The 18,584-nt window shown below is 47.6% G+C and overlaps 1 protein-coding gene across 5 annotated transcripts in view; it reads right to left on the reverse strand.

Moving 5' to 3' along the window:
* DAGLA (diacylglycerol lipase alpha) overlaps window positions 1–18,584 on the reverse strand; it is a 55,862-nt gene that overhangs the window by 14,407 nt on the left and 22,871 nt on the right. For all 5 annotated transcript variants that reach the window (XM_079307601.1, XM_079307604.1, XM_079307605.1 and 2 more), the window contains 11 exons: window positions 16,813–16,951; window positions 15,980–16,191; window positions 13,910–14,011; window positions 13,316–13,454; window positions 10,081–10,168; window positions 6,467–6,601; window positions 5,702–5,779; window positions 4,838–4,962; window positions 3,745–3,901; window positions 3,463–3,546; window positions 3,266–3,343 (listed from right to left, as the gene is read on the reverse strand). In XM_079307601.1, the coding sequence (XP_079163727.1) occupies window positions 3,266–3,343; window positions 3,463–3,546; window positions 3,745–3,901; window positions 4,838–4,962; window positions 5,702–5,779; window positions 6,467–6,601; window positions 10,081–10,168; window positions 13,316–13,454; window positions 13,910–14,011; window positions 15,980–16,191; window positions 16,813–16,907 (1,293 nt within the window). In that variant the 5' untranslated portion in view covers window positions 16,908–16,951. The remainder of the gene's footprint in view (window positions 1–3,265; window positions 3,344–3,462; window positions 3,547–3,744; window positions 3,902–4,837; window positions 4,963–5,701; window positions 5,780–6,466; window positions 6,602–10,080; window positions 10,169–13,315; window positions 13,455–13,909; window positions 14,012–15,979; window positions 16,192–16,812; window positions 16,952–18,584) is intronic.

Genomic DNA, 18,584 nt, shown 5'->3' on the forward strand with positions numbered 1-18,584 from the left:
CTATTCCAGGTAAATCTGGGAAGGAGTGCTCCATTTAAATCTGGGAATAAAAGTGTGAATTATTCTAATAGAGATAATAACACAAACACCAGAGGGAAAAGTGGCAGCATTAGGAATTAGTTCCTGCCTTCTTCAGCAATCAATATTAAGGGAATTTGGCTGTCAGAGGACATTCATCCCGAATTATTAAAAGGTTTTTATTCCCTGTAAGTCAAGAAGTGCTGGAAAATAGGAAAGATCATATCTGGGTCTAAACATTCCTCCTCTCTGCTGAGGAGTGTTTCTCTGTCTATGTGGTGATTCCAAATGCAGTTGGTCCGATTCCAAGTGCAGTTATAACCAAGTAACTGGAATTTGGTTTGCTGCATAAATTCCTTATGATACTACAGTTTAATTCAGTGGGAAGTGAGCCTGAACTCCACAAAATGCGGGGAAATTGAGAAAATTTTCCTTTAATCTCTATCTCAAAATGGTGTAAATACAATGGGAATGTTATTGTGGGCTCACTCTCCATCTCAGAGATATAAAAGGGTTCCTGGCTCAAAAAGCACAAAAGCAAAGCAAAAAAAAAAAAAAAAAAAAACAAAAAACTTCAGTTATCCCAGAGAGCTGTATTGGGGGCTGGAGTTAAACTCAGCATTATAATGAGAGGGGAAAATCAGAGGGGAAAATGGAGGAAGAGCTGAAGGGGAAAATGGTGGGAGGAAGATGAGGGGCTGGAAATTTGGTGGGAAAATTTAAATCAAGAATAAATATAAATCAGGGATAAATCAGGAGTAAACCAGGAATAACAGTGCTGACTCTCTTGCATCAATATCACCTCATCAAGCCTCCACAGATCAAGTTTTATTCCATTCTTACGGAATTTCTTGGATCGTTTCAAAGAGGAGCAGAAAGGCCTAAGAGAAGCCAGTGGGGAAAAGAAAGCAAAGAAACATGGAATTTTCCAGGTCCTCAGTATCTGAAATGTCTTTGATCCCAGCCTGGATACTGGAGAGGGGAAGCAGCACAGCAGAGACCCCACTCCATGGAAATGAGATACATGGGATGCTGCCACCACCACAAAGCATCACAGTGGTTGTGCCTTATCCCAGCTCCCAGCAGCTCTCCAGCTTCCAGAAGTCTCTCCATTCCCAACCCTAATGAGCAGTGAGCAGCAGGCCACTGATCTAAATTCCCACTGCAAATTTGGGATTCTATTTTTAGAGAGCATGACCCAAATCCACAGTGATGTCACTGCTGGGATGTTAGTCAGCCTTTAGGACGTGTTTTTGGTAATTATATCCTAATGGAGACAGGGATTTTAATTATTATGGAACGAGACTGCAATCTTCCATCTAGATTTTCCATTGGAAAAATTCTCCAAACTTCATGGAATCCTGGTTTGGGTTGAAAGGGATTTTAAGGATCATCCCATTGCATGGACAGGGACACGTTCCATTAGCCCAGGTTGCACCAAGCCCTGTCTAACTTGATCTTGGACACTTCCAGGGATGTAGCATTCGTAAATTCTCTGGGAAACAGATCCAATTTCAAGTTAATAAAACTATTTTGGCTTAAATTTGGAAGTTCACGCATAAATATTTTCACTAATTTTGTCCTAGGAGTTTAACAAGTAAATCTGGATTCACCCCTTTGGCTGAGGATGATTTTTTAAAATAGCTTTGTTATAAAATCAGTGTATTCTATTGCAAAAATAGTGAAGTTGGATTCTTCTTTGAGTTATAACCCCTTTTTTTTTTTTTTTTGGCATTTGAATCCTTAAACTTTAGTTCCAGCTCTAATTTTTGATCCAGAATAGCTCAGAGCCCTGACTAAAATTTTTTAAATTGTTACATTGGAACTGTAGTGTGATAAAAATTTCATGTAAACACCAATACATGGAATTTTAAGATAGCTGATGGACACCCCTGGGGATGGGTGGGATAGAATCAGCAGGAAAACACCCCAAATCAAACAAGTCCTGGGAAAGCTCCCACAGAGCCAAGTCCTTGTTTCCAAATTAAATGTGTAAGTGAGACACTGGATTTGTTTGGATATTAAACTTGACTCCTGGACATTAAAAATGCATTTAAAATTCCATTATCTTCCTTAGTCTTCCCTCGGGAATCAACAGCACATTATTGTCTGCAGATTAATATTGATAATAATTCCAGAGAAAGTGAATATTTCTCTCCTGGCAGCAATCCCAAAAAGGAAATAACACAAGGGACAAATAAAAGCTCTGTCTGGAACAAAGGGGATAAACTGATAATGTTTCATGGAAGCCACCAGTGGAGGAATATTTTCATCTAAAGATCAAAAGCAAAGCCAATTTCTGCAAGGATCTATTCCTGGATTTTCATTGAAACATGGAATTCTGGAATGGTTTGGATTGGAAGGAACTTAAAAGCCCATCCCACTCCCATGAGCAGGGACGCCTTTCATCCAGGTTGCTCCAAGACCCATCCTCCAAGGTGTCCCAGACTACAGCAGGGGCTGGAACAGGATCTTTAAAGTCCCTTCCAACCCAAACCATCCCAGGATTCCATGGTTCTATTCCCTAAAGCAGAGGGAAGAGGTTTGGTACTCCAGCAGGACATCACGAGACAAGCTGGAGTTCCCAGCTCATGGCTTCCCAAGACTTCCACACTCCACATTCCACCTTGAGCAACACCTGATCCTCCCCAGCAGCACTTCCAGCAACTGCACCGTTCTTCCAATCCTCACTCTGGATTTTCCTTTCCCAACCTGGCACTGCACTTTTGGAAGCTTCCAAATTCCTGACCATCTTAAAAACTCGGCACATCGTTCCTTTGCCAGACAGGGGCAAAGGTCAGCTCTGGAATAAATGGATTTAGCCAGCCCAGAGCTGCACACAGACACAGAGCATCCATCTAATTTCACGGGTCCAAGTCCTGCCAGTATCCTTTGAGGACATTCCCATCACAGCAGAATTTTAAGCACATTCTTTGATTGAAAATTCCTTAAAGGTCATTGGAAGAAAAAGTCATTTGAGTGGCTCCAGGAATTTCATTGTGGGTCTCCATGATGCCTTTCCCAATTTGGAATTCTCTGATTGTACGGAGTTTTTAATTACACGCCCAGCGGTTTTAACTGTTCCCACTAATTATTTAACACCTCAAAGCCCTTTCTGTAACTTCTTTTTCAAGTAATTAAGACCATTTGGGGATTTATAATTAAAAAGTGAAATAATTAGAAAAATCCACAGGGTTTTATTTGATTTTGTGTTGGTTTGAGATAGTTTTCTTTTTGTTTTCCCCACCTTGTGACCCAGCCAGGTTCCGTGGTGCCCCTCAACCGGCAGGCGCTCTGCATCCCCTGTCAGATCCGTCAGGGCATCCTGGAAGAAAAGCAGTCACCTTGCTTCAGGTGAGTCGAATCCTGCTCAGGATTCCAAATCAGGAAGGGCTCCAGCTTTCTGGAATGTCCACTAGGGAGGCCACTGCATATCCCACTTACTTTTGGGGACAGAGTTCCCCGGATGCTGATGACCACCTTCTTCTTGTCATGGTCCACGGCCACGTAGAACGGAGTTTCATAAACCTGGAAGAGATCAAGAGAGACATTCCTATTGGATTATCCTCGGGGAAAAGAAGGCAGAGCACATGATGGGATTTGTGTCCAAACGACTGAACTTCTTGATGGAAATGGAAGAGCAAAGGGTTTCATTTCCCTTCTTTGTCCCACTATAGCCAGAAGAGGGCAGATCCTGTTGGGAAGGGGGTGTGGGATTGTCCTTACAGCATCGTGGCAGGAAGTGTAGACGATGTCCACGGAGGTCATGTTCTCGTCCAGGAAGTGGCGCCGGATGGCGATGGCGTTGCAGCCGCAGCAGTTGTCCTCCTCGATGGTGACGCCGGGAGCGTAGCGCGGGCGCGACGGGCACAGGCAGCAGCACCTGCGGCGGGCAACGCGGCTCAGAGGGGAAAAGGATGGGCTCAGAGGGGCATTCCCAGAGGAAACGGAAAGGTGGACCCTCCAAACCTCATCCCAATGGCAGTGAGTGCCAAGTGAAGGATAAAACCACTAAGCAGCCTCAAAAATCTGGGATAAGGTGCAGTTTTCCTTTTGAACGCCAGAGAGAGCTACAATGCAGCCAGTCCCCAAGGAATCCGAGGATGGTGGGATGGGATAGCTCCTCAAACGATACTATCCTTGGAATCGCAGTTTTCCAGTGCTTCAACATGGAAAAGCCAACACTGACTGAGCTACAGGTTTATTTGTAGGAAAAAAAAAAGGTTTAGAATCATCCCAAAATAAAGAGAAGCACATTTTCCTTCTTTCTCTCTCACAAATAAAAGTATTCCCAAGGAATCACATTCCTCCCAATAGAGCAGGGAGTGCCAAAAGCTCAGCCCCAAATTAAATCCGGTGATAGAACTCTGGCAGCTGGAAATAAACCCCTGCACCAGGGCAAAAATCCTGAGCTGGAAAAATCCAATTAATCCAAGGGAGCATAGTCCAAACAGTGCAAATCTTGGAGGTCTTTTAATTAGGACCCAAATGTCAACTCCCTGATTTTTGAGCTCCAAGAAGCTCTTTTTGGACTTGGTGTTGTGCCAGGTGAGCTCTCTCTGCTGGCTGTTCCATGCTCCAGAGAGGATGGAGAAGAGGACAGGCTGGTTTATGTACGAGGAACTGGAAGGGATTCAGAAAGCCTTTGGGATATGAAGCCCGGAGAGACAGAAAGAAAAAACACAAGGAGAAAAAGGCAGAAAATAAATCGAGCAGGGAGGAAGCATCAAAGGCACGAAATTAATGTGGGGGAAAACCAAGGGTATTTCTAAATGTGGCAAAAGCAGGCAAGAACAAAGGGATGAGGGTGGGCACTCACGAGCAGGATCTGGCCAGGCGGCAGAGCCCACAGGTGGGCTTCCTCATGAGGTAAATGGGCCATCCATAGGCAGCCAAGGCGAAGAGCATGTAGTAACACACCTCCCGGTACCGCTGCATCTCTTGCTGGAAAACACGGCACTCCCTGAGCCTGGAATCTCCTGGAATTTCTCCCCCATACCCTTTTTCTATAGTTAGGCACACGCTGAGTACCAGCCCCCTCTCCCAGCTGTGCTGTGCTGACTGAGAAGAGGGAGGTGGGGATGCCAGGCAAGAGCCACCCCCTCCCAAAGATTTCTCTGCCTGATTTCCTGAGGAATTCTCTGAGTATTGCACCATGCTGCTAAGGAAGCTGTTTCCTTCACATTTGGAAATGAGCTCCCTAAATATCCCATTTGCAGCAGGCCAGAGGATGCCTGGAGAGGGCCAAAAAGCCAATTTAGGGCCATGTGCTGTGGTTGCATCCTATAAAGACCTCAGTTATCCTGGAGAGCTGGACTGGGGGTTGGAGGTGGGATAACCAGAGGGGAAAATTGGAGAGGTAAATCAGAGGAAGAGCTGAGGGGGAAAATGAGGCGGGAAAATCTAAATCAGGGATAAATCAGACAAGTCTAAATCAGAGACAAATTAGAGATAAAACAAAATCAGGGATGAATCAGAATCAGGAATAAATCAGAGATAAGAGTGCTGACTCTCTTGCAGCAATATCACTTCATCAAGCCTCTAGAAATCAAGTTTTATTCAATTCTCATGGAATTTCTTGGATTACTTCAAAGAGAGGCAGAAAGGGGTAAGAGAAATCAGTGAGGAAAACAAAACAAGGATCACAGGTGGGTTTGGAGGATCCCACATGCCAGGGACTTACCGCATTCTTCAGATCCAGGTATTTGGTGTTCCTGGTCACTGGCATTCCAGACAGGAAAGCTAAAATGTCATTGTTTGCCTGGAAGTCACAAATAAGCAAAAAAATTCCTCTGTGTGACAGCAAGACAAAAATCCACTCCCATATATCCCAACCAGACCCCTCAAATACTTCCAATAGTTTTATTCCTGCCTGATTTGAATCCCAACTCAAGGCGGGAAAAAACCCATTAAAATAAATCAATTTCCTCCTGGCTTGACAATCTGCAAACCTGAGCAGCAGCTTGGAAAAGTGGGAATTTTTCCTTCTGTAGCCTGAATCCCAAATCAAGTGGGGGGAAACCCCCAATAAAATAAATCAATTTCCTACTGGCTTGACAATCTGCAAACCTCAACAGCAGCTTGGAAATTTCTGAATTTTTCTCCCTGCAGATTGCTAGTATTCTCCACACCACTGTACAGTGGGAATGATCTTCCCATTTATTTCCAAGTATCCACGACCCTGTTGGAGGCTATTTTAGAATCAAGAGCTCCTCCTGTATCACCTGTCTGGAGAAGATAATTCCAGATTTGACTCAGCACCAGCTGAGCCCTTTGAAAGGGAAAAACCACTGGGAAAAAACTCAGGAAAAGCTGTTGAAATCACCATTATTTTTCTTTCCCACCTCAGTGAGCCAGAACAGCCTAGAAATGAGGTGGGCAGAGCCAGGCAGCTGTTTCCCAGGGAATCCCAGAGCAGCTGGGAAGAGGAATTCCCAGGTTTTCCCACCTCATCCAGCACGGCGTTGCGCTTGGCCCGCTGCCGCTGCCGCAGGAGAACCAGCCCCGCGATGATGTCAGAGGGGACAATGTCCAGGTCTCGGAAAAATTCCGCAAAAAGGTACGCGATCTCCGAGTAGGCGTCCTGCAAAATCCAGGGAGAGGGGTTGGAGGAGGAGGAGGAGGAGTTTGGGTGTGGGAAACCTCAAAACAGGACACCAAGTGAGAAGTGGACTCATTTCTGGAGCTCTGCCTCCAAAACAGCCACGAGATTCCTGCAGGGAATGCCAGATCTGGACTGATCACATGGTTATTGCCTCTTGTTTATTTTCCACAGTCCCACTCGGGGGCTGGATTTGTGCCGTGTGTGGGCACCTCGACATCCAAACAGTTCACAAAGGACAAAGGGAGGGAAAGGAACTGTTTTGGCTCTCTCTATCAAAGAAAACAGAGAAAATGGGATGAAAACCAAGCAAATCCCAATCCAGTGCAACCTCGGATCACCCTTTCTACTCTAAAGCAGAATAAAGGCCGTTCCATGAGGAAAAAACACTAATTTTGTCCTATTTAAGAGTCTCTCCAACTCTAACTTTGCCCTGGGATTCTTTTTCCCATATTTATCTCAGACCTGAGATCCTCTTGCCCAAACTTAACCCAAATCTGGAAACCTTTCCCCAAATTTACCCCAGACCTGGGACCCTTTTGCTCACATTTAACTTGCCTGTACTTATTCCAGACCTGGGATCCTTCTGCCCAAATTTAACTTGCTCAAATTTATCCCAAACCTGGGATTCTTTTGCCCATATTGCCAGGCTTTTCCAGGTTTATTTTGGATGACAATCAAGCAGAAAGGCATGAAAAGTAAAAACTGAGTCACTGAATGCAGAATTCCCAGGAATAAAGGTGACCAAACCCAAAAAAGGAGGGATAGAAATGGAATTGACCTGGGAGGTTCAAGGAGAAGCTCTGGAGCAGAGGGACAAAGGTATTTCAAGGAGAAATGTCCTTTTCCCACTTTTTGCTCTGTGCTACAGGAAAAAAATCCACAAGACCTTACAGGAGAATATTTTGGGAGGCTGGAAAGGGGCTGGAACATGGATCAGTGCTGACCTGTCATTACTCCAGCCTAAGGACAAGGATACCCAGAGGCTGGAGCAACAAAACCTGGAGCTGCACTCACCAGTGGTCCATATTTGACTCCTGCCATCCAAAATTTTTCCTACAAAGATGATCACAGCCTTACCCTGAACCTTTATCCTGTACTTTCATAGTATCCTTTATCCAGCCTCAAAACCCACAAGACTGGAGTGTTGTGGAAACCCTGAGCATTCCAGGACAGAATTTCTCCTCTCCCTTCTTTGACCATCAAGACAGTAAATCCCTTCTCTTCTCTGCAGGAATGACCTACATCCTTTTATCCCTGCCAAACTCCTGGCATGTGGCATGACTTTCTGTCATTTTTCACTTCCCTACAAAAGCCAGTTAAATCCCCATTAAGAACTGGGGCTCCAGGTGCCAACTCTCTGTGCCAGCAGTGCCTTTGGAAAGCCAAACGGCATTCCAACTGCAGTATCCTTGAAATCCTGACCTCATCAATCCTAGCACGGCTCCTGTGAGCTCACAAGAAATGCCAAGAGCCTCCAAAGGAAAGAGGACAAACACCAATTAATCCAAAGTGGCAGCTACAGCCCTGGATGGAAGGCCCTGATGGAAGTTCAATGCATATTTTCCGCTCCAAAGGAACAGCTTTTTGTTGGAACACCTGACATTATTCCTTTTTGTCCACCTGAAGTGCTCTGCTACAAACCCTGACGGTTCTGAGGCTTCAGACTTCACCCCAGATCCTTTCCCCAAAGCCATGTCCATCCCATAGAACACTTTTCCAGCCCAGAGGACAATGACCCTCTGCTGCTACATTTTTATTTTTCTGTGGAGTCTGGGATGGGCAGCAATGGAGTTATTCCTGATCCATTATGTGCTCATTCATTCCACACGCTGCCATGCCAGGACACAACTTCAGGGCTTGCTCCTGCAGAGAAAAGAGGCTGGAAATGACTCAAAAGCTGGATGTAAAGTGGAAATTCAACAGCATGAGGAATGTGAGGTGTCTGGAATCCACTTGTATTCCGAGCTTAAAAAAAAAAAAGAAAGTCACTGGAGAATGGAAAGATTTTTTAAAGAACTAGAAATATTTGGAATACTTTGCAAAAATGGGGGTTGTTCAGGGCATTCAGGTGCCTGTCAGGGCTCTCTCTCCCAGCAGGCATCACCCATGCTGTGCCCTCAGGACAGGAGTCTCCAGCACCTGGATGTGCTCTCAGGGAGAAGGGAAGCACCTCTGCTCTGGAGCACCAAGAAAAAGCTGCTGTGGGAGCTGCCAGGGCACAAAGCTCCTTTGGTTCCAGTTTTCCAGATGGATTTCTCCAGCAGATAAGCTGGGAGCTGGCAGCCCTAGGCTTGAACTTCCCAGAGGGACATTCCCAGGGAACATGGTGGCATTTCTGCCAGGGGAAGGGATCCTGGGAGGACCAGCATTTCAGGACACGTTGTTGGATTTCTGCACAAAAGCTGTGACAATTCCTGCAACTTTCCACACTCTGGAAGCTGCACCTGTGGATAATTCCAAAGCACTCCCTAAGAAATGTTGTTAATTCAATTCATCACCTGGGAAGAACAAACGTTCACCTGACTCTCCTTTATTTTTCCACTTTCCCTTTGGAGCTTTCAATCCCAGTCTCATTTCTCTTCCTCTCCACGTTCACATTCCTTCCAGTGTGCTCCTTTTCCCGCTGCATCCTTTTGGAGCACGAACTCTGGGCTATATTTAGTGAGGACAAGGCGGCTGTGGTCGGTCCCTTGGTGTTTTCCCTGTCATTTTCCGTGCCCTTCTAACTGGAGTTAAACGTCTGGGTGGAATTTTTGGCCACTGCTGGTTTTGTTGGAATGTCCTTGATAAATCCCAGCTTTTTCCCTGAGAGGTTGTAACTAATTCAGAGCTCAGTGTCTGCGAGTGCACAAATCTTCTGCTTTTTATGACTTTCTCCTCCCTTTGGGAACAATTCCCTGGTTCTGCTGGCTCCTTCAGGAGTCCTCCAATCCTCAGAATTCTAACCAAATTAGTTAAATCAAAAGCAAAGTTTTCCAGGACTGAAGTTTGACTTGCCTCTCTAGCAGGTGCTCAGGAATGCTGGCAAATCCCACACTAAGCCACCAACCTACCCCCAGTGATTTTTAAGGAGAACAGAATGGTAACTTTTGGGGAAAAGATTTCAAGGCTTTACCCTTCCCTGCTAGAGAACAGCAAGGGAAAATCCCAACAGCAGTACATGAAAGTTCCCTATGATCTTTTCATGGATCTATGAATTAAAGAGTACTTTTTGACTGTTGGGAAATCCAAAAGGATTTTGGTGATTCTTCCAAGTGGTTTTTTTTTCCCATTTCCAAATTCTCCTCCTTAAGGATGTGAGACTGATTGAAACAACAGGAAAAATGCTCAGGAAGGGGCTGATAAAGGGAAACAGGAGCTACCCAGGAAGTGCTGCCAAATGTGATCCTAAACTGAGGAAAAACAGGGATTTCTCCTACTGGTATTTGGATTCCCAGCAGGAGATTTTTGGTACCCACCGACTGTGAGTCCTTTGTCCGCGTGCAGCAAAGGAACACTTTGAGCCTGCGTGTCCAGCTGCTGGCTTGTCCCTCTTCCAGGCGGTGTCTGGGAATAAAAGGGAGAGTAGGGATGTGAGGAGAGGCAGAACATAGCATAGGATCCAACATGGAGTGGCTGTGCTGTCCCTGGAAAAATGGCATAAGGCTCCCTCAATCCTCCTTTTCCCCAGGCTGAGCCCCCTCAGCTCCCTCAACCATCCCTGTTGCTCCAGCTCCAGAAAAGTGTGAATCCACAAGATCAAGCACTGTGTTTGGATACTTGGTATCCTGCCTGAATGGGATGCATGGAATGACGCTCCTGTTGCAATTTGGCAGCTGCTCCATGTGCCAGGATATGCAACCACTCAGGAGGAAAAAATATCTACCTTAGGATCAGGGAATGGGAATGGCACAAGAGACCCTGAGCATTCAGACATGCAATTTTTCCCCATCATGGAATGCTTTGGGTTAAAGGGATTTTTAGGATCATTGTGTTCCACCCCCTGCCATGGAAGTAGGGACTGATTCCGTGCCAGAGTGCTAAGCTCCATGAAGTGCACATTTTTAGAGATACACAAGGGCATCTATCAGGATAAGCCCAAGCCCAGAAAGTGGGTTGCACCTGGAAGGAAAAGATGCTGGTAAAGGAATATTTGCTGGAAATGGAAGAAGCAGATCCCACAGGGATCCATCAGCTCCTGCCTGAGTATCTGAAAACAGCTCTCCACAACCTTTCAGAAGAGGAATGGGAATACAAGCGGCCGCAGGGCTCTGCTCCCCCAGCTCCCAAAGAACTCCAGAATTTCCCTGGTGGGGTTCAACAACCAAGTGTACTCTGAGCTATTTTCCCCTCCACCTTTTCCCAAATTATTTCTTCCTAGCATCAAACTTCCACAACTTCAGTAGGAGCTCCAAAGCTCCTTGGAAAAGCCTTGGCACAACAAGCCAAGCCTTTTATTGGGTTGTTTCTTTTTCCCAGCCCACACACACACGATGCCACCGGGAAAGGAAAACCACTGTGGGACACAATCCAGCCAGGCAGAGAACTTCCTCATCTACTCCTTGGAAAGGAATTCTTTCAGCAAGAGGGAGAAGTTGGGAATATATCCTTTGGAAACCATTGTTTGAGCAGTGAACAGTCACATTTGATGTTTGTTTTTCACACCATAGCCCACAGCGTTTGCTTGTTAACAGCTGTTAACATTCCCTTTCCAGAGGGAAAATTCATGAACAGCAGGAACAAGTTCTCCATAAATGCTGCAGGCCTGGAGGGAAAAACCCAGCCAAAGGAGAAAGGCCTTCACTCAGCTTTCCAGAATCTCAAAATTCCCCACAGAGGAGCTGATTCTGGGGTTGGTTTGAATTTACTTGTGCAAGCTATGGAGCTCAGATTTGCTTTGGAAAAATCATCACAGAATTCTGGAATAGTTAGGGATGGAAGGGATCACAAAGCTCACCCAGTTCCATCCCCTGCTATGGGAAGAGACAGCTTCCACTGTCTCAGATTGCTCCAAGCCCCATCCAGCCTTGGACATTTCCAGGGATGGAATAGCCACGGCTGCTCTGGGAAAACCATTCCAGTGTCTCACCACTCTCCCAGGGAAGAATTTTTTCTTTGGATGTAGTAGTACATCTACAGTATCATCCTTCTTCTCTTCCTGGGAATGCCCTGATCCCATGCAGCAGCCACCACGCTAGGCACTAATTCCAAATTTTCCAGGCTACTGCAACATATTGGAAAGGTCAGGAGGAATATCTGGCATTCCACAATAAAACCCAGGCTGCTTCCCACAGAACTTGAGGCACTATCCTTAGAAAAGCCTAGTTTTCCCTCAAAAGGGACCTCATTCCACATCATTGGAATATACAAAACACACAAACCCAATGAAAACTGGGAAATTTACAGAGTGTTTTTTGAAAGCCTCATTTTTTATCCCTCGGTTACTGATGCCCTCCAAAGCCACATTCCTCAAGGACAGCCACATATCAAAGGAAACAAAGCCTGTTTGTGTTGTCCCCTACTGGAAAAAATCCTTTGGAAAAAACTTTGCTTGGTGAAAAAAAGCTTTTTCTCTCCCCATCTGGGGAGCTCCAAGATGGAATCAATTCTTAATTAAAAGGTCCAACTGCCAACACAAAGGGAATTGTTCCTTGGCCAAGACTAAATAGGAGAAACCTCAGGGCAAAAGGTTGGATTTTGGAGAGGAAAATAAAGGAAGAAAGGGGGTTTGGAAGGAGATGCTGCCTCAAAGTAAGGAAAATTTAAGCACAGACTCACTGTTTCCACGGAAAACGCTGCCATGGGATATGGAAAAACAGGTTGTTGTGGTCAGCAGGGTCCATGAGAATCCACACATCCAGTAATTAAGACAGAATCCAGCTGGATTCTGCATGGCTTTGCCTCCTTTGGATGCAGGTGCCCACACACAGCACCTGGCAGGGAGCTGCATCCTCCCAAAATGCCCCTCAGCAGAGCAGAATGCTCCCTGCAGCAAGGCAAGGAGAAGGGCAAGATCCCAAAAAAGCAGGATGCCCTTCCAGAAACCTTGCCCTGGGAAGCTGTGGCTGCCCCATCCCTGGAAATGTTCCAGGACAGCTTGGACAGAGCTTGGTATAGTGGAAGGTGTCCCTGCCCATTGCTTAAAGGGCTTTAAGATTCCTTCCAAACCAAACCATCCTGGAATTCCCTGACTCTGGGAGGCTTTTGGGTGCCTGTAGCCATGAGGACCCAGCACTGGTAACCCTGAAACTTTCCATTGGTTCTTTCCTTAAATCACTGTGTCCTTGGACAGAAGGGAAATTCAGTCTGCTAGGAAGACAGGCTGAGAGAGCTGGGAATGTTCAGCCTGGCCAGGAGAAGGCTCCAGAGAGATCTTAAAGTGCCTCAAGTGGATTCAAGAGAGTTGGAGAGGGACTTTGGACAAGGGGCTAGAGGGAGAGGACAACAGCAAATAGCTTCCCACTGCCAGAGGGCAGGGATGGATGGGATATTGGGAAGAGATTCTTCCCTGGGAGGGTGGTGAGCCCCTGGAACAGACTTCCCAGAGAAGCTGTGGCTGCCTCATCCATGGAAGCATCCAAGGCCAGGCTGGAGCCACCTTGTCTAGTAGAAGGCATCCCTGCACATGACAGAGGGCTGGAATTCAATGATCCTTAAGGCCCCTTGCACCCAAGGCACCCTGGAATTCTGGAATCTTGTGGAATGCTGCCTTACCTGAGGTTGTAGGTCCTTAGGTTGCGCTGCCGGCGCTTGGTGGCGCGGAGCTTGACAAAGGTGCGTCCCGTGGGATCGAAGACACACAGCACAGTGATGCACACACTCAGGATCACCACCCAGTTACACACCACCATTCCTGGAAAACAAAAACGGGAGTCAGGTGCTCCAACCCTTACTTCCCACTCCAAACCCCTGCAGCAAAAGGAAATCCTCTGGATAGGCTTTTAAGCCACAGCTGGATGAGCCTTCCGGTTGTTTTAGGGAGCCATTAAATGCTCCCTGAGTATCCAGGACAGCACCATTAACATCATCCCCACCAGGAGACTGGGAAAGGCTTCCAGGAAAACAGTAAAGCCATTCTGAAGGGGAAAAGTGGAATTTTCAGACTGCCCTTCCCTGGGAACACGGATCCCTGCCTGAGTGCTGGCAGCACAGGCAGATGAATGGAACAACTGTTCCGAGCAATAAACAGGAAAACAAGCCCCACATTGACAGCTCCCATCCACTTCCCAGAGTCAATCGGCACAGGCAGGAATGAAGGATGCCCGCCAATCCCTTGGAATGCTCCAAGGCCACACTCCAGCTCCTTACCCAGGGTGACACTCTTGGCTGTGATGTCGTTGCAGGAGGTGTAGTACTGCGTCAGCCACACGATGCCCACGATGGCGTACACGAACTCGATCACCAGGATCGCTGGAAAAAACACCAACAGCACAGGTAACAGCAGCCTTTTCCCTAAGGATGAGCTCCTCTCCCCATTTTCTCACAAGTAATAGGTATAAAACCACTTTGGAAGGGGATGTGTAAGGAGATGAGCCAAAAGTGCGACGTGTTCCAAACGACTCCGAAAAAACGGGATCCTGGAGGGGCCAGCGCCCTTGGTTGTGTCACAGGTATGAATCAGAGATCCAGACCTTCCTCCCACGCCGCTGGAAAGAATCCCTGAGGCAGCAGGAATGACAGGACCCAAACCTTAACTACCTCAGGCAGCTGGCCTGACTCACAGATCCAAAATAAATCGTGTGGATCCGGGATTAATCCTGCTCACTACACTTAGCAAACATTCTCAGCACCTTTGCAGTCCTTCCCATAACAGTTCCAAGGAGGCAGCATTTAAGGAGCTCCTCAGTTTTGCATGATGATAACAAACTGGAAACTGGGGATTAACAGTGGTTCCCTGGAACAAAAACTGGGAAACTGCTCTGAAGTGCCCATCCTTCCACTTTCTCCCCAGAATTCCAAACAACAGCAATCAGGTGCAGAGAAGCTGAATACCCTGCTTGGAACTGCCTAAGTTTTGGTGGAGCTGAGACTAAATCCCGTCTGGCTTATCCCACTCACCCTCCTTATCTCTGGCTGGCACAGAATCTTTCCCTAAGTGGCTTTGCTACAGACCTGGAAAGACCAGTTCCAGGAGACAGAGCTTTCCTGGGCAAGGAATCAGGGCTGGTTCCTGATGAATCCAATTTATGCCTGAGTTAGGTTTTGATTCACTTGGCTCCTCTCCCCTTTGCCTGCTGCAGGACAGGAGCAGTAGGAGCAGGGATGAGACATTCCCAGGTTCACACTGGAGTTAATTCCCTAAATTCCTCTGCATTAAACAGCACATGCTTAAATTGGGACAGTCACATGGACCTTGCCCACGCACTGGTCACGCTCCCACTTCCATCAGCACAACTGATCAACCACCAGGAGCAAAAAACCCAGGAAAAAGGGAATACAAGACCCAAAATCCAGAGGAAATCCCACTCCTGAGTACACAGACAGTTTAAGGAAGAAGAAGGGGTGTTTTAGGGGGCAGGAAAACCTTTCCTTGGATTCTCCCTACCTCCCCTGCCCCACTTAGCCTGGTTTTAACACAAACTGCCAGACTCTCCATGCTTCCCTAGGGAGACTGCCTGAGAAGCTGGAGAGGGAGATTTGTTTGCTGTTTGCATTAATGACTTGCACTGAGCATTCCAAGTCTTCCAGACTGAGCTTTCAAGCAAGGCTATCTGTATTTTAGTGGATTCTGCAGGAAAGCAACCCGGCAAAAAGCAGGGATGCAAACCCACGGGATGATTTGTTTGGAATGGGTTTGGCTCTGCAGCTCCAAAGATTTTTCTCTTAAAATCTTCATTCAGCACAGAAAAATATGATTAAATTTCTGTACCTGGAAGGCAACTGAACCCAGGGAAAACAAGCTAAAAGGGAATGAGGAATCAAGGAATAATCTCTCCCCTGCTCTAGTTCTTGGAGAGGGAGTGAGACAGGAATTGCTTATAGGAAGAAAAAGGGAACGAGCAGGTGGGAAACCTATTTTCCTCCCGGTGCCTGGAGAAATGGATCATGTGAGTCAAGAGGCAACACCTTGAGGTCAGAACCTTTGGGATTTACACCTCTATCCTTGGAAAGGGGGAAAGAGAGACAGAAGGGGAGCAGATTCCATGAGAGGAAAAGGAGGCTGCTTAGGACACGGCCTGCCAGTCTGCCAGGCTTGCCAAGGCGCAGCCTATGGATTCATCGGGATGCACGGCACATCCCAGCAGCCATCTGGCCGTGCCTGGGCAGGGAAGAGCACACACAGACACACAGACACACAGACACAGAGACACACACACAGACACACACACACAGAGACACACGCACACAGACACACACGCAGAGGCTCCGGCCGCTTACCCAGTCGGACATAGAGGACGTACTGCATGGAATCCCGCGGCTCCGTGTACAGGATGCTCCCGCGCATGCTGAGCCAGATGATGGCCAGCTCGGCGATCATGCAGCTCAGCAGGATTCCCAGGTAGCCCCGGCCGTGGTCCACCAGGTTGAGGGAGCACGTCTCGTTGGGATTGTACACCAGCCCGAAGAGCACCACCGACAGGATCACAAACCTGCCGGACAGGAAAGCCAAGGAAAATCGTGGAATAACCCATAGCTCCTTCCCTCCTCAGCGTCCCACAGCTCCTTACATTAATCTTCATTAGGGCCCCAAATCCCCACAAGCCACCCAGAGGCCTTGCTACCCCCATCAGAACCATTTCATCCATGCCACATTATCCCGTGCCACCCCAGAGAAGTTGTGGCTGCCGCATTCCTCAAGGCCAAGCTGGATGGGGCTTGGAGCAATCTAGTGGGAGCTGTCCCTACCTATGGCAAGGGGTTGGAATTGGATGGTCTTTAAGGTCTCCTCCAACCCAAACCATTCCATGATTCCATGCTTGTTTTTCCTGAGCTGCTCTACAGAAACACAGCCCTAAATTCCAGCGGAAAATCTCAAGTGGCACAGGAGGATAACAAGGAGCTCTGGTCAGGCTCCCTGGAACTAGGCTATAACTTGGAACAGAGCTTAGCTACAAAAACAGAAGCTGGAAAAATGTTGGTGTCCATCAAGAATGCCCCAACCAAACTTTCCAGCCCCGTGTAGAAGCGCAGCAAGACTTTCCAGCCGTGCCAGGAATAGCCAGAAGAATTCCTGGGTGAATTCCAAGCATCCTTGTGCCCTTCTCACTTACCAGGTGGTGTGAAGGAGGAAGAGGAAGACGGCTGGCAGAACCAGGTCATCGCTGCCCACAGACCAGCGCCGGCGGAACACAACAATCCCTGGCATGGCTGGCGGGTCCCGGGAAGTTCAGCAGGCACAGCACTCACCTCCTGGAAAAGAATGGAAGCAAAGCTGCTGCTGAGCCTCTGCAGCCCCCTCTGGAGAGCCCCACAACCTGGGAGCCATCCTGGTTTATCCTAGAGCTGCTTCCTTCCAGCACCAGGGGGCACAGCATGCTCAGGAAGGAGGGCTGGGAATTGAAGGAGTGGGAAGTATTAGGTGAAGCTGGTGTGTAAATCATCCAGCTCCACTTCATGGGATTACCTGGAATCCTGTTAGGCTGTGATGGTGAGCAGCCACCATGGGATTTGGGACAGGTCATCCTGGCCTCAAATCTCTGAAAAACCCTATTACTGTGTTTTTCCATGGACAAAACTGCTGCCAGACTCTTGTTGTCCAACAATTCTACCCCCCCCCACTTGGCTCAGGAAGCCAAAATATCCATTAACAGTCAGTGGCAGCATCTGGGGAGCCATGGACTGGCTCCCAACAGCACTTCCAGTGAGGATATTGGCGCCTAGGAGATCTCCCCCTGGACCAGCAGGAGCATCCTGCCAGCTCCACATCTCCCTTGTATCCACACCGGCCCTGACAGGCACATCCAATTCCAAGGTGGAAGATTGAGGAGATGCTGTTCCTCCCCAGGTTTTGTTTGTGCTCCTATTTTTAGGGCTTCCCAAACCCTTTGGAAAATAGAAACAGGAGCAGTGCAAAGTCACGAGACTGCACAGGGTGCTCCAGCCTCCTCCAGCAAAGCCATCCCACTCCATCCCAGCTGGGTCTACTCCAAGCTGCTCCAGAGGAACTCTGGCAGCACACCTTATCCCACTCCTGCCTTCCTGGCTCAACACATGACCCACAACCAGGAATTTTCCTTGCTTTTGCCATATTCAGAATGGTGTCTTTGCACTCAGGCCACGGCCACCAGGGAGTTCTGAATTGGGGGATCAGTCCTGTCCCACTTTCCATGCCCTAATCCCTGCCCCACCTCTCTTACCTGTGCTACCAGGGAATGCTACACCTCACCTCTGCCCCTCTGCTCCAAGCTCTCCCAACTGCTCCATCTCAGTTCCCAGCCCCACCAAGCTCCCAATTCCCACATCCATGCACTGCTGCTGGAGTGCTCCATCCGTGGCCCTGCTATTCCAAAGCTGCACTTGCAAATCCGTAAATGCTCTCAGATTTTTTCCTCTGTGAACCCAACAGCAAACTGTCACGTCAGGACAAAGTGTATCATCCGCTACTTACAAAAGGATTTCCAACAGCATTCCCAAGGGAATATCACCTACAATACTTCCTGTACCAGGCAAAAAAACCCCACACTTGGATATGATGCCCCTAATTTAGCACTGTGGGTAAAACAAATTAGAAAGGGGAGGACATCCATAGAATTCCAGCATAGTTTGGATAGGAAGGGAGATTGAAGATGATTCAGTTCCATCTCCCTGTCATGGACTGGGACCCCTCCCACCAGTCCAGGTAGCTTTTAAGTTGAACCTTCCAGGTAACAGCAATGTTGGGTTTGGGACAGCCCATGGCACCAATTCCTGCCCTGTCTCACTGAATCCAACCCATCAGTCAGGTGTGGTTACCCCACCAATTCCCAGAATATCCCAAATCCAGAGCCTCTTCTCCTGTGCCGACACCCACAGCCGCTGGAATCTTCCAACACATTTCAGCCAC

The sequence above is a fragment of the Erithacus rubecula genome (assembly GCF_903797595.1).
Source record: "Erithacus rubecula genome assembly, chromosome: 6".
NCBI classification, from domain to species: domain Eukaryota; kingdom Metazoa; phylum Chordata; class Aves; order Passeriformes; family Muscicapidae; genus Erithacus; species Erithacus rubecula.